The sequence below is a fragment of the Pseudoliparis swirei genome, chromosome 8 (assembly GCF_029220125.1).
Source record: "Pseudoliparis swirei isolate HS2019 ecotype Mariana Trench chromosome 8, NWPU_hadal_v1, whole genome shotgun sequence".
NCBI lineage: Eukaryota > Metazoa > Chordata > Actinopteri > Perciformes > Liparidae > Pseudoliparis > Pseudoliparis swirei.
The window spans coordinates 5,155,787-5,177,127 of NC_079395.1; the positions used below are offsets into that span (position 1 = coordinate 5,155,787).

The 21,341-nt window shown below is 43.2% G+C and overlaps 2 protein-coding genes across 8 annotated transcripts in view; both read left to right on the forward strand.

Annotated features, from left to right (window-relative positions):
* Window positions 1–426: 426 nt before the first annotated feature.
* Window positions 427–14,349, forward strand: mapre2 (microtubule-associated protein, RP/EB family, member 2). 3 transcript variants are annotated; one of them, XM_056420361.1, is made up of 7 exons: window positions 427–479; window positions 8,829–8,956; window positions 9,689–9,834; window positions 9,947–10,163; window positions 10,316–10,464; window positions 11,377–11,535; window positions 12,955–14,349. In XM_056420361.1, the coding sequence occupies exons 2-7, from the start codon at window positions 8,836–8,838 to the stop codon at window positions 13,054–13,056; spliced, it is 894 nt and encodes a 297-aa protein (XP_056276336.1). In that variant the 5' UTR covers window positions 427–479; window positions 8,829–8,835; the 3' UTR covers window positions 13,057–14,349. The 3 variants fall into 3 exon arrangements, with proteins under 3 accessions (XP_056276336.1, XP_056276335.1, XP_056276337.1); XM_056420360.1 differs by lacking the exon at window positions 427–479 and adding an exon at window positions 5,343–7,018; XM_056420362.1 differs by lacking the exon at window positions 427–479 and adding an exon at window positions 7,380–8,489.
* A 504-nt stretch (window positions 14,350–14,853) lies between these two features.
* spidr (scaffold protein involved in DNA repair) overlaps window positions 14,854–21,341 on the forward strand; it is a 30,408-nt gene continuing 23,920 nt past the window's right edge. For 3 of the 5 annotated variants that reach the window (XM_056420379.1, XM_056420380.1, XM_056420381.1), the window contains exons 1-6: window positions 14,854–15,023; window positions 15,479–15,628; window positions 15,746–15,800; window positions 16,707–16,880; window positions 17,639–17,775; window positions 20,656–20,885. In XM_056420379.1, the coding sequence (XP_056276354.1) occupies window positions 15,009–15,023; window positions 15,479–15,628; window positions 15,746–15,800; window positions 16,707–16,880; window positions 17,639–17,775; window positions 20,656–20,885 (761 nt within the window). In that variant the 5' untranslated portion in view covers window positions 14,854–15,008. Of the gene's footprint in view, window positions 15,024–15,478; window positions 15,629–15,745; window positions 15,801–16,706; window positions 16,881–17,638; window positions 17,776–19,499; window positions 20,403–20,655; window positions 20,886–21,341 lie in introns of those variants that run through there. The other 2 variants (XM_056420382.1, XM_056420383.1) reach the window with 2 other exon arrangements.

Sequence of the window (21,341 nt, forward strand, 5' to 3'; positions counted from 1 at the left end):
ATGCGTTAAAAAAATAACTAGTTAAACCTGTAATTGAATTAACTGAGTTAACGCGTTATTTTTCACAGCACTAATATATATATATACACACACACATACATATATGGCTTGAATATACACATATTTTAAAATTATTTTAAAATAAAATACATTTTACATTTTAAATAATGGTGGATTGAGTCAACATTGTGTTAAACTAATTAAAATGTGCATTTCTGTGGTAAAAGTGATGTGCCACAGAGCGACGGAAAGCTGTTGGACGTTCCGAATGATCAACGCATCAACACGTGATTGGTCTAACCGACTACAGATGTCTCCGGCGGACCAATCAGCTGCGAGACCGGTGGCGCGCTGTCCAATCAAGTGCCTCGCTTTCAGCTCCGCGTCTTGTGCGAAGGGGCGTTTGAGGGTGTGGTGACTCAGCCGGAAAAAATGATCTTTTTTTAAACACCTTGTAACCTGCGGAACGGACTTCACTGGTGAGTCTCGTTTGCTTTTGCCGAACAAATCCAAGTGGTCTGTGTTTTCATTTGAGTCCGTTAATGGTGGGCAACTGCCCGAACCGGCGCGTATACGCGCGTGTGCGTCGCCGGTTGGTACGCTGACGTTAACGTTACCCCGGGTCAGGGCATATTTCGGCTGTCACTACGCCGACGAAACGGAATTAGCTGAATTTACGTAACTCTACCCTGAACAAGATGAACCGTCAGCTACCGCCTGGCTCTGTAAAACACTGGGTTTTTGTTCGGTTCTGCCATTGTTTGTGTCGTCGCCCGCTTTTCATTCATCATCGCTTCTCATGTAACTGTCTGCTTCGTTCACCGGAGTCAGTGCAGCTAACTAGCTACTTTTTGAAATTTCCAGAAATTAGCCTTTTTAGAAAGTAGCATGTCCCATGTGTTCCTCATACTTGCATTGAACAGGGGACAGACGACGAGGAGGAGGAGGAGGAGAAGTGTGGCGGTGGAGACCATGGACCTCCTTGGTCTTTTTAGCTGTCTGCAAAATTGCCCTTTTTTCCATTGGCAAAAGCAAACTTTTCTTTACACAATTAATTGAATGGCTTAAAATAAGCCAATGACACAAAGATGGGAGAGATCAGTGGTCCCTCCTTTTCTGACCCTCCTTGTCCTCTTTTTTTCTGGTTAGGCATAAAGTTCAAACATTCATGTAAACAAAAATCCATTATGTCTTTGTTAAGAATATTCCGCACCCTTAATTGTGCTTTTAGACAACAAGCAGACATTAACCTGTTCAACCCGCAAGTCAGGATAACAATGACCTCCTTTCTGTTTAATTGAATGCTGAGAGCTGGCTCCTTTTGGGTGGAGCCACCATCCCTCACACACACCCAAACACACACACTCTGGATCACCCAATGCTAAGAGAAAGCTTGGTGAGATATTACTTTAGAGAGCAAGTTAAGCTCTGTTTGGCCTCCAGTGGAATGAGTTGATGCACATGGGCCCAATTATTAATTGAACATATAGCTTTTATTGAACATATAGCTTGTCACAGAGACTGTAAAGCAAGCAACGTGAACATAGACTAGATTATCTTTCTCACATGTGTTTCCAGTTTTTCCTGATTCTGTCATTGCCACATAAACCTCTTTACCCAATCATCTCCGACAAATTGGACATGTGTGGCGTCCCTACGAGGTCACAGTTTCCCCGTATTGCCTCACTGGACCCTGCATTATGCGGCCGATTCATTTTATTCGCTCCCCACCCTGACGAGAAGGCTTACTGCAGATTATCGAGAGCCGAAGATTCAGTTCAGCATTCTTAAACTAGAACGGGCACTCGGTAGAGCGCATACCTTCGCATATCACAAGATTGGGCATTGAATTATGAACATTTTGGCATTAGTTGCATGCCAATTGGATAGAAATTGACCGCGCTATGGTAAAAAGAAGAGTTTGACCTTTTCATGACCTTGACCTTTGACCCGATCGATCCCAAAATCTAATCAAATGGTCCCCGGATAATAACCAATCATCCCACCAAATTTAATGCGATTCGGTTTAATACTTTTTGAGTTATGCGAGTAACACGCATACAAATAAATAAATAAATACACGGCGATCAAAACATAACCTTCCACATTTTCAATGCGAAGGTAAAAATGTGAGGCCATGTTCAGACAAACAGAACTGTTCATTGCTAAGTACATTACACATGCAAGGAACTCGCTGCAACTTATAAACTCGTTCCTCGTAGTGTTTTAAGTCATTATATATTCTCAAATAGGACTTTAAAGTCACGACTCTGTAACCCAAGCTGTACTTGAATCGTATTCGTCGTCTCACCAGATCCTGAAATGACAACTGGAATGATTTTTGGCCGGGAGACTAAACGGACAGGTACTTTATGACAGATGAGTCTTTTGTTACCTTCGCATAAAAAATGCGGAAGGTTATGTTTTGATCGCCGTGTATTTATTTATTTATTTGTATGTGTGTTACTCGCATAACTCAAAAAGTATTAAACCGAATCGCATGAAATTTGGTGGGTTGATTGGTTATTATCCGGGGACCATTTGATTAGATTTTGGGATCGATCGGGTCAAAGGTCTAGGTCAATGTCATGAAAAGGTCAAAATCTTCTTGAATCGCATGAAATTTGGTGGGATGATTGGTTATTATCCGGGGACCATTTGATTAGATTTTAGGATCGATCAGGTCAAAGGTCAAGGTCATCAAAAGGTCAAAATCTTCTTTTTGCCATAGCGCGGTCAATTTCTATCCAGTTGGCATGCAACTAATGCCAACATGTTCATAATTCAATGCCCAATCCTGTGATATGCGAAGGTATGCGCTCTACAGAGTGACCATTCCAGTTTATCTCTGTTGTCGTAGTTAACCCTCCTGTTACCTTCAAGTGTACGAATATATTTTACCCGTGGGGTCAATTTGACCACAACAATTAAAAAGCGCCGCCGTGATGACTTTGAGCTGAACGACTGAGAGCAATGAAGTGAATTATGGCCGTAATTTCACAGGGAAAAACGCGGTTGGAATTTTAAATATGTGTCGAAGCAAAGCTGTAGAAAAAAGGCAACTTCATAAAGCCGTACAAAGAGTAAGAGGATTGAATAACGGGCCGAGGAGGCGACGTGGAAAATGAGTTGAACGGGTCAAATCAGACGGATCGACGTGGATCTCGGTCTTATTTTGTGAGACTTATCTGAGATCAAGAGTTCATAGGTTTGTAGGTTTTAAAAGTGACCTCAGCCGGCCTGACAGTGGCACCAGAGGAACCGTTTTGAGACCCGATGTTGTGAGTGCAGACTTTTTTTCAATCGCTGGATAGTTTTAAATGTACGATTCACCATTTTGACAGAAAATTTAGCTGCCGGCGCTGCGATCGTCTGCAATCTTAACCTTGTGTTGATGAGTTCCAGGCGTGTTTACACATATTCTTGGTAAAGCGTTCGAGGATGACTGGCCAAAAAATTTGAGTTTGCCTTTGGCCTCGTGGTTGTGCAAGACGGATCGTTTGTATCGATCTCAAAGTCTATACCGGCATTTCACCGTCCGTGTTTTACATTGTTATATAAAAATAATAATAACTAGAATGGGCACTCGGTAGAGCGCATACCTTCGCATATCACAAGATTGGGCATTGAACTATGAACATGTTGGCATTAGTTTCATGCCAATTGGATAAAAATTGGCCGCGCTATGGTAAAAAGAAGATTTTGACCTTTTCATGACCTTGACCTTTGACCCGATTGATCCCAAAATCTAATCAAATGGTCCCCGGATAATAACCAATCATCCCACCAAATTTCATGCGATTCGGTTTTAAACTTTTTGTGTTATGCAAGGAACACGCATATAAATAAATAAATAAATAAATACACGGCGATCCAAACATAACCTTCCACATTTTCAATGCGAAGGTAATAATAATAACTTTATTTATATAGCACCTTTAAAAACAATGTTTACAAAGTGCTCCACAGAGAGTCAAAGCAAAACAAGTGGAATAGCAAGAAACCAATATTACATTTAAAAGTATATATTAAAATAAAAAGGAAAATAAATAAATTAAAAACCATATAAAATTAAAAACAGACAACTAAATTAGGGGAACCAAAGTTCTGCATAAAAAGACTAGATCACTTAAAAGCTGTTCTATAAAAATGGGTTTTAAGAAGTGATTTAAAAGAAGTTACTGATTCTGCGAGCCTTATCCTTAAATCTAGCCTTAAATGTGACAGATTGTATTGGTAGGTGACCAAAAATCAACTTTTAACAGCATCGGAACGACCGTGTGATTGTCTGGACCTGTTCAGCTTCTTTCCACGGTGGAAAACATCCTGGCTGCACCGGTTTCACATCTCGTCTGGTAACCAGCTGGTCCACATTCAGAAGCTTCTCCCCACTTAATTTTGTAATATTATGCATATTACGAGTGCACCGATTTCATTTTAAATGCGCCGGAGTAAGTCGTGGTAAATGATAATTCGCCTTTTGTAGCGCGCGACTTGAATTAGGCGCCACTCTGAGCGGTTGCTCAGCAGCATCACGACAATTCAATTCAATTCAATTCAGTTTATTTGTATAGCCCAATTTCACAAATTACAAATTTGTCTCTGAGTGCTTTACAATCTGTACACATAGACATCCCTGCCCCAAAACCTCACATCGGACCAGGAAAAACTCCCAAATAACCCTTCAGGGGGAAAAAAAGGGAAGAAACCTGGAGGAGAGCAACAGAGGAGGATCCCTCTCCAGAATGGACAGATGCAATAGATGTCATGTGTACAGAAGGACAGATTTAGAGTTAAAATACATTCAATGAATATGACAGAGTGTATGAATAGTTCATAGTAGGCATATTCCACGATGGAGACCTCCACGATCCATCAGGCAGATGGCGGTGGGGAGGAGGAGGCGGAGTCTCAACAGTGGGCGGAGTCTCAACAGGACAGTGGCGTAGTCATGAGCAGGAATTCCACGACCCAGACCTCAATGATCCATCAGGCAGATAGATCTATGTCGTCTCATAGGGTCCGATGACCCCATGAGACGTGAAGTCAAAAGGACTCCGGGGAGAAAGCAGAGTTAGTAACGTGTGATTGAGAGATGAAAATTCATCCTTAAGGAGAGAAAAAAGAGGAGATAGGTACTCAGTGCATCCTAAAACGTCCCCCGGCAGCTATAAGCCTATAGCAGCATATCAAGGGGCTGGACCAGGTGAACCTGATTCAGCCCTAACTATAAGCTCTGTCAAAGAGGAAAGTCTTAAGTCTAATCTTAAATGAGGTGACTGTGTCTGCCTCCCGGACTGAAATTGGAAGCTGGTTCCATAGAAGAGGAGCTTGATAACTAAAGGCTCTGGCTCCCATTCTACTTTTTAAGACTCTAGGAACTACAAGTAGTCCCGCATTTAGTGAGCGTAGCTCTCTAGTGGGGCAATATGGTACTACAACCTCCTTAAGATATGATGGAGCATCACCAATCAAGGCTTTGTACGTTAAGAGAAGAATTTTAAAAGTGATTCTTGATTTTACTGGGAGCCAGTGCAGAGCAGCTAGTGCAGGAGTGATGTGATCTCTTTTCTTAGTTTTAGTGAGAACACGAGCTGCAGCATTCTGGATCAACTGGAGGGACCTAAGAGACTTATTAGAGCAGCACAAACAACACAACAAAAGCAGGGTTTAGTACTTTAGTTACGACGTGACAACGACAGATGTGGCGACAAAGACGGGAGACAGCCGAGCGACCGCACAGGGCCGCGTGACAACGCCGTGTGTCGAGTCGAGGTCTTTTGTATGAAAGATCAAGCATATTGTTACACCCCCGCTGGGCGTTTGAACACGTTGGAGGTACATTATTAGTCGACGATAGTAATAATGCACGTGCCACAAATTTGGAAATGTTTTCATTATTCATCGCTTTGGGCTTCGGGACATGGCGATGAGCATTTTTCACTATTTAACGACATTTTATAGTAAAATGATATAGATTAATAAGGATTATTTTCATTATCAATCCTCTTCTTATTTTCTTAATTAATCGTTTGGTCTGTCATGTCAGGAAAAAGGTGAAAAATACCACTCACGAGCTCTCTTTTTTTGTCCGACCAGCACTCCAGAATCCAGTTAAATCATACAAATAAAAAAATATGTATTTTTATAACATATTATTCACATGTAAATAGCTCGAACTGGTGGATTTGTGCTGTAAATTACAATGAATAGATAATCAGAAGTGTTGCATGTTACATTCTGAGCGGTGTCTTTGTATTTGAATGTTTTGACTAACATGGTAACGAAGACAGTCCACTGCACGTCCTCATGTGTGACGTCATAATTTCATCAGCACCACTTGTATTCATGAGATTATTCTTTTCACCCACATCTGTCGGTGGCTCTTAGAACAATGGTGAAACTAGGTTGGCTGCATTTAAAAAAATAAATATTTGTCTTCCTTTCCAATCACACTTCATCACGCTCTCTCTCTCTCTCCCAGTTGATTGCGCGTCACCTCTGATCACGTGACGAAGTATATCTGCGTCTCAAAAACCACGCGCATTAATCTAAACCGGTGATTGTGTCGCGTCGCTTTTGTTTTAAAGCACGCGGGTGATCAATGCAATCGGGGTGGACTGAAATAGCCCACCGTACGGAGCCCGGGCAGCCAGCCCCATCGGTCACGTGGTACAGGGCGCAGCGACGTCATTAGGGCAGAGATTTGTGAAGAATAAGCAGACCGAAGGAAAGAGACCCGGAGGCGCGGCTCTCTCTCTCTCCTCTCTCTCCTCTCTCTCTTTCTCTCGCTCTCAGCTTTTGCAATCGTTCCTGTTGGGTGTTTTTCTTTTCTTTTTCCCCTTTCCTGGGCAAAGAGAGAACAGACTATCTGTTCAACATTTCTAGACACCCAAATGAACGGTCCCACCCAAGCCCTTTCCCCAAATGGAGAGAATAACAACGACATCGTCCCGGACAACGGAACCAACATCATTCCGTACAGGAAAAACACAGTGCGGGGAGAGCGCGCCTACAGGTAAATCTGTGTACTGGTGTCATGTCGGAAGCGTTTCTATACATTTTTTTATTTGATAAAAACGGGACACTGCTGCAGACAGAAACCTGCATTCCGGCCTCGTCCTCGTCGCGTGTTCGGTTCCTCCGCTTTGCACCACCCGCTCCTCCTCCTCCTCCTCCTCCCCCGCGCCTCTTCTCCGGGCTCCTGTCATGTTAGCTCTCTGGCGTAAATCCCATCGTCTTCTTTTTTTTAATTACCTTAAACCCGCCTTCTGTTGGGGCGCGCGTGTACGTACGTGTGTGTGGGGTGTGTGTGTGCAGCGGCCCAAAAATACAGCGGGCCCCGGACTAATGTTGTCATGTGTTTTTGGGGGGGGGGGGGGTGCGCAATTGCACTGGCACGTGTATTTGGAGGAGCGGATCGCTTGTTAAATGACAGGAATACACAGACAGACAGACCGACAGACGGCCGCCCGCGCTGCTGCTCGTGGATCCCCGTCGTGACGTCACACTTCGCAGCCCCCTACCAAACCCCCACGTATCACACGATACACACGCATGTGTGTGTTTTAAGGTTGTGTTTTAATGTGCGGAAACCTGCTGCACAAGCCTGATCCACGAGCCCCCCCCCCCCCCCGGTGCGAGTCCAGGCATCAGCCCAGCCCCGGGGTCGGCTGGCTATCCCCGCCCGGCTAACAAAGCATGCTAGCAGCGCAGACATCCGCTTTGTTGACATGACATCGAGCGTTTCCTTCCCGGAGAATCGCTCCGACCCCCGAGGAATCGCTGCGATGGCGACATTCATTACGCAGGGGGGGGGGTTATCATTTCTACCCTGCATGGAATAAAAACCCGGTGGTGGTGGTGGTGGTGTAGCATGATTCGTGTTAACACCATATCAGTCGCAGCCGTGGAAGCACTAAAGAGAGGGTGGGCTTTTTAATGCAGCTGTTCCCTTTAAATTAGTTCAGAGGAAATGGTTGTGCAGCAATTCTGTTAAAGGAATTAAAGATGACTGGACCCTCGATTAATGTTCAGGATAAATATGACATATCTGCAAATGTTGACCATGTCAATTCAGTTCCCAAATTCGCTTTAAAGGACTGATTTCCACAAGAAATGAAGACGCGTGCATGATTTTTGGTGAACTGCAAACAAGATGTTTTTTTCAACTGATTAATAGTTTAATATTCTGCACGGGATCAAATAGATTGCTTAATTTGTGATTAAAAATGGGTCAACATGCAGCTCGGGGTCTTTAATATGGCTGGTCGGGTATACCTGATGTGTGGGGAACCCCTCAGGTGTTTGTCACAGAGTGAAAACATTCAATGCATCTACCCATCGTGCTGCGTGCTGTCCGATGGCCTAATCTGTAGCTTTAAGGATCAAAGTGTGAGATCCTTTTGTTGCACCTGCTTTCTTTGTATATGAGCCGGAGTCTCCTCGTGGCCCTCGGTCAGATCTGGATCCCAGGCGCAAATTCAAAGGTTGTTCATGTAGCAAATGTGTGCGGCTGCAAATGTTTTATTATCACTCTGCACCCCAGGAAACTATTTGAATGTACTGAACGTGTTTAAAAAGAGCTGACGTCAGCAACACGACTAACTCGCCGACACATTTTTCACCGTCGCCCACCGACGTCTTCGGCGTTCCGTTTATTATTGTGTCATTAAAGTACGTTTTGTGCGTACGCTCGGAGCTGCATGGAGGCGGTCGGTCGCACAATTTACCAGCAACCATTTTGATAATAACTGAGCTTTCGGCTAAATGAAGCCTTCTCTCTGGTCCTGTGTTTGTTTTTCAAAGTGTTGTCGTCTCTGTTGCAGTTGGGGGATGGCGGTCAACGTATATTCTACCTCAATAACCCAGGAGACTATGAGCAGGCATGACATCACTGCCTGGGTTAACGATATCCTCTGCCTCAACTACACGAAAGTGGAGCAGCTCTCCTCAGGTGAGAACTCTTCTTTTAGAGATTGCATTTTCCTCTGTGGAGCGGGGGAGGGGGCCTTCTGTGTAAACTGGCAGTTATAGCAACCTGTGGAAACACGCTCGCCTCTATGGAGGGAGTTGTCTATAAATAAACGTGTGGCTTGCCCTGTTCTCCTGCTCTCAACAAGTAATCCCATGTGTAAGCTACTTGTTTGATGTGGATCACCTGTGTGTGTGTGTGTGTGTGTGTGTGTATGCTCTCTGGTTGGGTTTATGTGAGTTGTATCTGATGGCTGACACACTACCAGGTTGAGTTGGTGCCGTCTTTTTCCAAATGGATAACGGTTGAACTGGGCTTCGGTTAATATTAGCCACAATACTGAGTATCTTTAATACTTCTCTTTTTCAGGAAATTGGGTCAATGATCTGGCTTCCCTGGGCGTTTTTCTTTTTTAAATTCTTTTTATATTTCAGTGGATTTCTGTCGTGTAAATCCCGTCCTATATCGGGGCTCTAGTCTCTCTAATTTTCGAGCAAAGGATTATGTCTTTTGCACTTCAGTGGCACTTAAATAGCATTTACTTATGGTACTTTTGTAGTTCGACTATGTTGAGGAAATGTTACTTCCTGTATTCTTGTTGTTCTTAGTTTGTACTCTTGGTTGATGCACTTATTGTAAGTCGCTTTGGATAAAAGCGTCTGCTACATGACATGTAATGTAATGTCCTCAACGAACATTTTGTTCCGTCTTCAGGAGCAGCGTATTGCCAGTTCATGGATCTGCTCTTCCCCGGCTGCATCAGTCTTAAGAAGGTGAAGTTTCAAGCCAAGTTGGAGCACGAGTACATTCACAATTTCAAACTGCTGCAGGCTTCCTTCAAACGGATGAATGTGGACAAGGTGAGTTGCTTAACCATACTTTTTAATCTTGTTCAGGGTTTCTGCTCTTCAATGGTTTTGAGTAAACTGCATGCATTTATATTGTGCATTTCTCTTTTCCCCCTCCATTCAGATTATCCCCGTAGAGAAACTGGTTAAGGGCAGATTTCAGGACAATCTCGACTTCATCCAGTGGTTTAAGAAGTTCTTTGATGCCAATTATGACGGTAAAGAGTACGACCCCATGGCAGCCAGACAGGGTCAGGATGCCATTCCCCCGCCTGACCCCGGTGAGCAGATCTTCAACCTGCCAAAGAAGTCCCACCATGCTGCCAGCTCCCCGACGGCAGGTAGGGAAAGAGAAGGCTCTGCAAAAACACGAGACGCCAACATCTAGGTATCGGACATCTAGTATTTTCACGGGTCCACGGAGAATAACTGAGTTAGTGTAACGTTCCCCGTCGTCCATCCCCGATTAAAACAACCCTTTTGTCTGCCGTAGGTGCGTCACGGTCGAGCTCGACGACTCCCAAGATCGCAACGCCAACGTCCAGACCTTCGTCGGCCAAAAAGATCCCTCCGATGGCGGCGCTGACTCCTGCCAAAGGAGAGAAGGAACTGGAAGAGCAGGTCACGCATCTCACCGAGCAGGTGTGTGTTTATGAAACGCTCGGTTCTGACCACCGGATGTCAAATGTGACCATTATTCTGAAACCGACGACAAACTCCTTCATTTTCTTGACTGATTTGTGTTAATTTGTAAACTGCGCTGATGCTTGAATGTCTGCAGATGAGGATTATTTGGATTATGGATTAATTTCCCAATTACTTTGTCTGAAAATAGTGAAAAACACAAAGACATTTAGTTTAGCGTCATGCTGGACAAAAAAGCTTTGAGAGGCTGGAGGCAGGCACACTTTAAGAGAAGAGAACTGCAACTCAACCTCATAGACTCGACAACATGTCTGAACACCTATTTGTTTATATTACTCTTCAAAAACGAAAGCAGCTGTACAATCATTATAATTATTAATAATGGAGCCGGTTAGACCAAAGTCTACTGCAGCTTTTCAAGCCTCTTCACAACAACAACCAGCTTGGCGTACGACAGCTTCTCTTAAAACATATCTTGATGGTACAGACCTGTCCTCTGAGATAACGGCTGCATTTGCTGCCTCAGGAAATGTATTCTTTTATTTTCCTCTTTTATGAATCATTGTCAAAGTCTTGTTTACATCCACTGTCTCTAAATGAGCCCGGCAGACACGCGACCTGTCCGGGTGAACCCTGTGTCAGCGCCCCCCCGACCGTGACTAGGATAATGCAATGGATTGACTCAAGGGATCAATAGTTTAACTGGGTGAAGATTAGAAGAAGATTGATTTTCAATCCAATAACAATCAGTTAAGCAACTTGCTCTGGAGGACTCTAGTTTCACGTGACTTGTGCGTTCGATAACTCCAGATAGAAGCAGCTATAATGTCCGTTGCCATATTTTGTTTTTTCCACACATGCTTTGTCAATAATGCTAAAAAACAACGTTGCAAATGTCCCGTTTTGCAGATGAACACATTAAAGTCGGCACTGGAAGGCGTGGAGAAGGAGAGGGACTACTACTTCAGCAAGCTGCGCGAGGTGGAGGTGCTGTGCCAGGATCAGGGTGAAGAAAGTGCCCTGTTTGTGGATCAGCTGATGGAGGTCCTCTACGCTTCAGACGAGCAGGTCAGAGACCCCCGACTGGATTCACGGACAGTTAGAGGCCGGTTTAATGTTCCGGACAGAGAGAAAGATGGTGCAGCAGCGATCACTAGTCGAACATGTGACTGCCATTTCCCCCTGGTTGTAAAATCATGTGGAACTTATTGTGCGCTTGAAAGAGATCCGCTCCTCAGAAGTCGATCTTTGTGCGTAATCACATGTGTTTGCCTCGCAGCTAGAGCTGCGATTGGGTTTAAAGAAAAAAGGAAACAAGCCTCACTCCATGAACCTGCCCGACCTGAGCCTGAACCAACGCAGCGGTTTTTGGATCGAGGCTAATGAAAGACCTGAATTTCCACATTTGTTATAAATAGATGCATATTACAAACTACTACACCCTTGAAGGAGCAGTGCGGAGAATTTATTGGCAGAGATTAAATATTATATTTATGCGGGGAGGGGTTAAGTTGGTTAGAATCGAACACACAGTTCCTTGAACTCAAATGCAGTTCTATATCTCATATATATATATATAATTTAGTTATTCTTCTACTTTTAGTGCATACTGCAGCTTACACAGTTCAAAGTGCTGCATGCAGTGTGCATGCAATTGGAACATACGACTACATCATAACATTGCACCTTGTACATTAGCGGCTTATAATCATACACCGTAGACGCAGCTACAGGGAGCACTTCAAGGTCAAGTGTCTTGCTCAAGGACACATCGACTAGGGATTGAACCACCAACCCCCTGATCGAAAGACGGACCAACTCGCCCCCAGTCGCCCTCCTATACCATGTGCTGTCACTGAGCTGCCCTCTCTCTTTCACTGCCCAGAGGATTGTGGGTCAGAACACCCAGAGGTTTGCTTTTGCTTGCTGGCCAGCAGAATGCAACCAGATGCCGTCGTGCATCCTGGTATTTTTGGCATTCCTCCTATGAATTGGGACATTGGGACATGCTAAATCATACTCTTGCATATTAAATAGCTCTGTATTATGGGTATTGGAATGCACGCCGAGTCTTCTCCGACATACGCCTTTTGTTCAGGACGGCCCAAAGGCTGTCGTACGTCGTCGCCGTGTGTATATTTATGCATTAAATGGAGGTTGTGTAGCATCTCTCCTCCCGATGAGAGGAGGGAGTCTGGGATGTGACGCTGACAGCAGGTTATTAATGATGGCACGAAGCTTTTCTGCTGAACTGGAAAGAAGAATAAAAAAAGGACCTGTGAACAGAAGACAGTCTCCCTTCACAGATCACCGTGGACATTTATCCTCATTAATTAATCTTAAATTGGGATTGAGTTATGGTTTTTAAATTAACGTCGGTGAGAAATTACAGCTGGGTCGGGTCATCAAAGCTCAACATGGAGAATACTCATATTCAGTAGCACTAGTATTAAGCTGTTTTTGTTTGTTTGTTTTGTTTGTTTTTAGGAGGGAGCAGAGCTGGCTGAGGGAGACGGACAGGAAGTGGACAAGCAAGCCCACCAGGAGGCGCCAAATCATCCGCAGCAGGAGGAGCAGGATGAATACTGACTGCCTTCATCCCTCACCGCAGTTACACCCTCCGTTTTAAATATGTGAGAACTGTTCAAGGATTGACATTTTTTTCTCTCATGTTTTTTATTTTTTTCCGTTCTCTCCGAGACTGAGCACATGAAGCGACCTCCTGAACAGAAGCGCCGTCACAGGTTTCTTTTCTTTTTTGTATCCCTCCTGCTCACTGGTCGATGTTTTTTGTGACTTTTGGTGAACTGCTGTGGAAGCTTAGTGGCGACGACCTCCACCAGCGGAACAAGCTCAGACCATCACAGAGGTTTCTAAAGGACTCCCACAGTAGACGTGATGAAACGCTGACGTTTAGACGGGTAACTGTTACCCGTCAGTGCAAAGTGTTAACTTCCCAGCTTCTTTCCTTTTTTTCATTTTGTTTTTTATTTTGCATATCGACAATAATAATCACAAGAACGCAATAAGCAAAGCCCGGAAAGGGCTCGTAGTAGCTCTTATTTAACCACCTTTCACATGTTGCACTGACATCTGACTCTGTATAGGACAATCTGTCCATAAACCCCTCACCATATTTATTATTATTAAGCCTGAGAAATAGTGCGAGATTCTGCATTGCGTCCTCATGAAGGAGGACAATACAGTCAATGAATTGTGAATAAAATGTAGTATAATGTCAAGTTCCGACTGTTGGACAACCGTCCTCACAAATTTTCACGATTTCAGATAATCAGTGTGCTCAACGACGCGTTATTCACACCATACAAGGCGGTTTTGGTAATTTAACCTGGTATGCCATAAACGTTATTGTGGACTAGATTTGTTACGATGCAGCATTTTACGTTTTAAACCTCAGCTGAAACTTGTGGTCTGTTCAGATTTCAGATGTTCTTTTGTTATTTTTTTAAACCACAGGTCTTAGGGAGAGTCGGTTCACTGAGTAATTGCCATGCTATATTCCAGTTAGTACATCGTATTCCCTTTCTTTATATTGCATTTACTAATATTGAACTGGGCAGTGCACCATAATGCTTTAGTTATATATTATTGTGTAAATGAAAAAGAATGTAAACATGTACTGTCAATAATTAAGGAATGGTAAATGTTTTTGTTTTTTTCATGTCCCACTCATTATGCATTCCCCCAAAAAATGTGTTGCATGTTTGCATTTTATTTGTGAATAACTTGACCTGCTTTTTACATATTTAATAAAAAGAAAAAAAAGTATGTTAAGTGAACTTTTTTTATGTTTTAACCTGCTATATGGAAGATGTTGAGATTCGGATGAATTTGCTGTAATAAAATTACGTTTCGAGTCCATGGGAGTGTTGTCGTGTCAGTAACAGCAGCAACTCGCCCCGGCCTTAATTATAAGAACTACATTAAGTTATAGACTATTTTCTGGTGGAAGAAGTATCCAGATATAAAGTTCTGGTGAAATATTCCATATATTTTGCATTAGTACTTGAATGTAAATTTACTTAAGGTCCCAAAAGTATGAGAAGTCAAAAGAATAAAAGAATTGGCAGAAACATACATGTGTTAGTCATTGATGAATTAATGTGAAAACTATACATCACATTAGACAGCTGGCACGGGTGGAGCTAATATCTACTACTTTATATACTGCTGGGTAACCTAATCACAACAATACCTCATTAATAATATAATGTATTAATAATCTTATCAGCAAAGTAAATAAGTAATTTAATTTGTCAGATCAATGTAGTGCAGTAAAAAAATACAGTATTTTCCTCAGACACAGACAGACGCAGACGGCCTCCGGGCCACGCTGGTGATTAAATGGAACACACCCCTCTCAGATTGAGCAACACGACTAAACTCTGTGTTCTGCTCGTGAGTTACCAACCGTCGGCAAACCTCTCCTTCAGAAAGACGCGGGTAATGCCATATCTGCGTGATTCGTGGACACACTTGTGACTTCAGTCGTGGCTTAAACTTTGTTTTATTTAGTCGCCATGTTTCCCAGAAAGGTAAGACAATCCCGCCGGCTAGTTAGTTTAAGCTAAATTGTAAGCTACATGCTAGTTAGCTTTGTCGACTTTATTCACATCGTGACGCGTTTCCACCGATTTATCTTTATATTGGCTTCATTACTACAATAGATGCGCCACTTTTTAAATGTAACGGTTATTTTTAGACTTAAACTGAAGCGCCATCATGATGATAATCAGAGTAAGCCAACCGGTGTTTCGGTTCAACAGGCGACCGTGTTAACTGCAGACTTTCAGCCGAAGGCGCCTGTTGTCGTGGTTACGACAGCTGTGGATCAACAACAGGCGGACATTCTGTTAACGCGGTCGCTTGTTAAACCGTAACACCGGTTCTTTATATTCGAGACGAATTATGTATTCATTGACGTGACTTCAACCTTTTAAACCTCCTTTTCTGTTCAACTTTATATCTGTTTTGTATTTTATGTTTGTAGCGTAGAAGATGCCACAAGGATGTGAAGTGTGCTTTCTTCCCGGAAGACGTCGGAGACGGTTTAAAAGGAGCGGGGAGACTTTCATCCGTGTCCTGCGCCAGGAGCTGGGAGACGTGCGGGGACAGTTTTCTGGACTCTCCGGCGATGAAGGTCGGCAACCACGTGATTGACAGCCACGTCATACTCACGTTGCCCGCTGCTCTTGTGCAGTCGTCCTCTGTTGCTCTGACGTCATCGTTGTTGATGGTGTGTGTTTTGTTGTTGCAGAATGTCAAGACATCGGGGAGGAAACTGTCTGACTTAAGAAAGTCTCCTGCTATAGGTAATCTGCTGTTAGTCTGGTTATAATATCTGGTACATTAAGGGCTGTGCAATATATTCATGATATTATCACATACATATATACAGTGGGATTTCTCAGTCGTATATGTATCTTTCATTTCATCTATCATTTAAAAAAAAATTAAGATAATCAGAATCAGAAAAATGTAGTAGCTACGTGTGTTGGACACACGAAGAATTTGACTTGACGCACCAGCCGCCAAGTCAAATTCTTCGTGTAGATAATAATTTTTTCTGATTCTGATTATCTTATTTATATATTTTTTCTAAACCAAAATATGTGCGCCCATTAGATTAGATATTCCTTTCTTAGTCCCACTGTGGGGAAATTGTAGTACATTAGTAGTAAAAGATTAAAATAAAATAAAAAATACAATAACAATATTAAATATACAGAGGAATACAATATATATATATATATATATATATACAAGGTAGTGATTAAAGTGTATTGTCAGCAGGTTAAAGTGTCCAGGATAAAGTGTTGAGTGTGTTCAAGTGTTTTAGTCTTCATCCCACAGTTTATAACAAATTGTCAAGTGAAAGTTGCTATTGTTTGGTCAGATTTGTAATCTTTAATCTACTTATTTGTCTATCAGATCGTTCGTGATTTTTAATTCTAACATTTTCCTTTTTTATATTTTTCTTTAAGTTCTTTCCTCCTATTTTGTGAAATGAATATCATCCTTTTTGTTGAAAAATATGCTTCTAAGTAAGGGATCAAGTTTAATTTCAAACAATACCCGCCCCTATTCTTAATGTAGACGGTGGAGGGGGCAGAGTAAGACACACAGGAATATGAATATGTTTTAATCGTTAACATTTAAAAACCGTTTCCTCACAGTGGTGTGAAGTTATCCTCTCATGTCCTCTTGTGTTTGCTCAGTGCAGACCGGTGCTGTTCACGAGGACCCAGTGCACATCGCGTGGAGCTCCAGTGACGGCGAGCGGTCCGATGATGAAACCCAGGAGCAGCAACCGCCTCCTCCAAGACCTCGGAGACCTGCAGCTCCCATTGAGTCTTACACCAGAGCGCTGCGCATGCTGCGCACTGAAACGGGTACATCAAGTCCATTTGTGACTTACTGGGACACGTGAGGCTGTTTGGAACTGGACAGTTCATCTTTATGAGCCGACATTTGTTTTTATATCACGATACTTGATGTGTAGTGTGACAACAGACACACATATTTTTAAAGGAATAATTCAACATTTTAGAAGAAACACTTATTCAGTTTCTTGCCACGTTTCAGTTTCTTCGTCTGATAGTGGTGACAATCTTCTAATATTTGTCTGCAAGAAAGGGATTAGATCGGATATATACTTTATTAATCCTCAGGGGGAAATTTGTTTGTAGCAGCAGCAAGCATGTTTACAATATAATACAATATAATGGCAGGGCAGGATATATTAAAATAATATAGGAAATTAAAAAATATACGTGAATTTCTTAAAATGTTGAATTATTCATTTTTTTAAAGGGTGACTTTAAAGGGTGTTTTTGTGTCTAAGTTATTAAGGAGATAACAAAAAAACATAACAAAAAATACAAATAATTCCGAACCTTTTAATGGTAAAAACAAACAAATTAAGCCTGAGGCCCCGAAGGATTAAATTGTGTCTCCCTCAATACCAAACCAAGTAAAACAATTATGGTATTTAGTCACTTTAATACAAAAATATAAGTAAATATAGTTTGGGTTTTACTCTTTACGTTGTTCACTGCTGTGAGATATTGAACGTTGGAGAAAAAGCTACTAAGTAGAACTTAAGGTATGATTATAGATTTCATTCATTGGTTTATTTTTATTTTTTTAGAGGACCTTCCTGTTATTGACACGGACAGTGATCTGGATGAATCCGAGGAAGACGTTGAAAAGGACAGCGGGCAACAAATCTCTGACTGTGAGTCCTCTGATGAAAAACAAGAAGATTTGCCTCTCCAACCGACAGATGTGAGTGAACCGTCCTTGTCTCCTGGTTGATGAGTCTTAGTGAACACTAGATGGCGCCACGCCACCACCTAAACCCTACATACCTTTGTTTGAGTCCAGTCTGTTTCTAATTAAAAGTGTGAAGTTGACTGCCAGTGCATGCCGTTATCTTAGAAGAGGTGCCATAAATGTCAGTACTTTTCCTAAAGCAGATGATATTCAGATGATATTCTTCTCACTGAGTGTTTTAAACCTGAGGAGTTTTACCTTCAGTTTTGGCTTGCACCTCTCCCTGTCTGTATAATTGAATTGTTATTAAGTTTTTACTCATTTGTAGTTATTATCTGATCGTACGTGTAGCCGGGGTACCACTAGGTGGAGTGTTGCAGCCTCTGCCTCGTGTCCTGAAAGAGCCTGTTGGGATCGACCAGCAGAGCAAAAAAAAAACTCTTTTTTTTTAGGTCAGAATCCAAACTGTCAAAGTTCACAAGCTGAGGCAGCAATAAATCCTCCGACTGAGTGTGGAGGGAGAAGCTGCCTCGTATCCTCAAGCAACTGCTAAAGCGGATAGGAATGCATGTTTCTTGAGCGAAGACAAGAGATGCTTTTTATCCTCTGATGTGTGAAGAATGTAACTCTTTCAATCGTGTTATTGATGGAAACCAAAACTGCGGGGACTTTTATTAATCAATAGACTGGAAATTAATTAACTTTTATTGACGAGTCTTTTTATTTTCTCCAGATATTTGATTGTCCCGGTGTAACTTGGGATTTACTGCCTTTTGTGTTGCATTTAATACATTTTTTGACTTATTAAGACAAAACGAGTCATTCAATGATGTCAACTTGTGCTCTGGCCATTTTTCACTGCTAGCTAAATCCGAATAGAAAAAAATGAAACGGCCGAATACCGTGTAAAGAAAGCCGTCCTGAAAACGGCGTGTAATGTGACGCACACGCTGTTTCTTTCGACGCATATCTTTGTGTTATCAGAGCAGTCGATCGCCCTCCCCCGTACGCTGTGGAGACTTTGACTGCTCCTTCTCAGGAGTCATTCAGGATCAGTGTTTGTTAAAGGCAGGGCAGAAGGTACAAGGAGCGGTGGAGGTGTTGTGCTCGGGTTCAACGCCACACACACACACACACAGAGTGTCATGGTACAACATGTAGTTGATCCACTGGATGTGGCCACACTGCAGCGCTTTTGTCCGTAGAGATTTTTGGGAAAATGTCCTCGAACGTGACGCCGATGATCGAAGCCGTTTAATCAGCGCGGCGTCGGCCAATAACGTGCCCACTAATAAACCAAACGAAGGCGTAGTTAAGTCACAAGTGTCCTGTGATGAATCTCTTGTGAGTTTCTGCAGGCTGCGTGTGGAGAGGAAGCAGATTAACATCCCCCCCACAGACCCAGCTACTTCCTCTTGTCACAGTTTAATGCGCTGCTATCGGCTCTCGGGTCAAACGAGACTCGCGATCACCTCACCGGAGGCTTGTGGTCAGAGGCCTCCGAGGGAGTCAGGGGGGGGTCTTCGAACACGGTTGGACTGAAACGTTGGTTTTTTTGGATGTTTTTTTGTGACTGCGTGCTCAGTAACAGGAATAACATTTGGGTATCTCGTTTGTTTTTTAAGTTCTTCAACATTTCCCATGGTATCGGTACCACTGCACAAAGCGCGGTGCACACTTTAAACCCAAAACAAATGGACTTCCTCACGCCTTCCCCCCCCCCCCCCCCGTTCATTCAGAGGTTTTCTTAGATTTGCTATTTACGATGCTTTAAATATTTAAGATTTAACAAAAAATGTATAATAAAATAAATAAAGTTTGACCTCCTGTCAGCGAGTTTCAAAAATAGTCGCCAGCATTTTGTTTAGTAAAATTCCAGGTAAAAAAAAAAAAAGGTATATTTATTTAATTACCGCGGCAAAACAGCCAAAACTGTTTTGTTTTTTTTGCTTCCCAGAAAGTTTGCTTACACGCTGCCAATTTGATACAAAACCGGATCTAGCAGGATACAGAAGAGGCCGTCCCAGTCCAAGTCCAAGTTTCTAGCTCCGGATAAATGTACGGCTGACTCACTCCACGTATGCCTGCCAGATTTCTCTGTTATTGTACTCGCGCTGAAAGTGGATAGGCGGAAGCTGTGAGGGCGTTTTTTTTTGTTGTGCATCTCAAGGCCGACGAGGAACGGCCACTTCCCAGATGAAGCGTGTCCGCGCCAGCCGCTCTCGGGGTCACCGACCTCGACCGCAAACCGGGGCCCCGACGCTCGATCCACAGAGCGGGACCGTAAACATAGTTTTTACTACTGTTTGTTCAGGAAAACATGCAGGTCTTAAGCCGCGCCGAGCTGTGTACTTACAATGCTTTCAGTGCCGGGTGAAAACATTTTTGAGCCCGGGCCAGGGACATCGTGTTCCCTCCCCTCTGTAGCTGGTTAGAGTGTGACGTTTGCTGGCGCGGCGCCCAGCAGGGTCAAGTTGATTCAAATAGGACGAGCGCGTTGGCTGGCGGAGGCCTGGTATGCTGGTCTTGTCTGCACATGACAGGGACTCTGGTTTCTCGTGAAGTTTTCCATGAGAACCGCTTCCCTCAGGTGGAGTGAGCAGCAACACACAAAAAAAAAAAGCTTCAAGCCCAATCTTGTGAGTGTATCAGCCTGACAGTGTATCATTGTACCATATCCACCCACTGTGTGATTGACTTTACTGATTTGATTTCATCTTTAATGACTCATTATTATGAATATCTATTATCCCCCTGATGCGCAGTGTTACTTTATCTGCAATTTAATACCGGCAAACTTTCAAATTAAATCAAGCGTGACCCGATTTTCAAAATTGAATTTTTGCTAAATTAGGTGAATATAATCAAATCATTCCTGCTTCATTCCCCTAGTCGACGGAGCTCGAGATCTCCGGCTACGCGTCCTCCGGCGAGAACGCCGACGTCGCCGTGACTTCGAGCCGGCCGGGCTCTCCTCTGCGAAGCGGCGAGGGCAGCAAGAGGTCAGTGAGCGACTGGGTCAGGTCTGCTCAGGCGATGCTCCAGACTCCTCAGAAACCGCCGTCCACGAGGCCGTCCAAGACGCCGGAGGACTCGGCCAAAAAGAAAAGGAAATTTCAAAGGTTTGACTCGTTTGTTCTTTGTTGTGAAAAAATCCACATTAGGGACGCACCGATTCAGCCCAGAGCCCGATATCTAAACCAATCTGATACGTGTCTCCTCCCTATTTAATCTGGTGTGTCAGCAGCTCGCTATGAATAAAGAAATTATCGTATGAATACATAATCTTTTTACGACATGTGTCGTGTATAACTGATGGCTGCTTAGTAAGGTCAGGTGTGTGTGTGTGTGTGTGTGTGTGTGTGTGTGTGTGTGTGTGTGTGTGTGTGTGTGTGTGTGTGTGTGTGTGTGTGTGTGTGTGTGTGTGTGTGTGTGTGTGTGTGTGTGTGTGTGTGTGTGTGTGTGTGTGTGTGTGTGTGTGTGTGTGTGGAGACGTGCCGCTCGCTGCCAGGCATCAATGTTTCCACGGGAACGGGTGATGAAAGGGACACCTGGTGTCAGGATGCGGGTGCTAAATG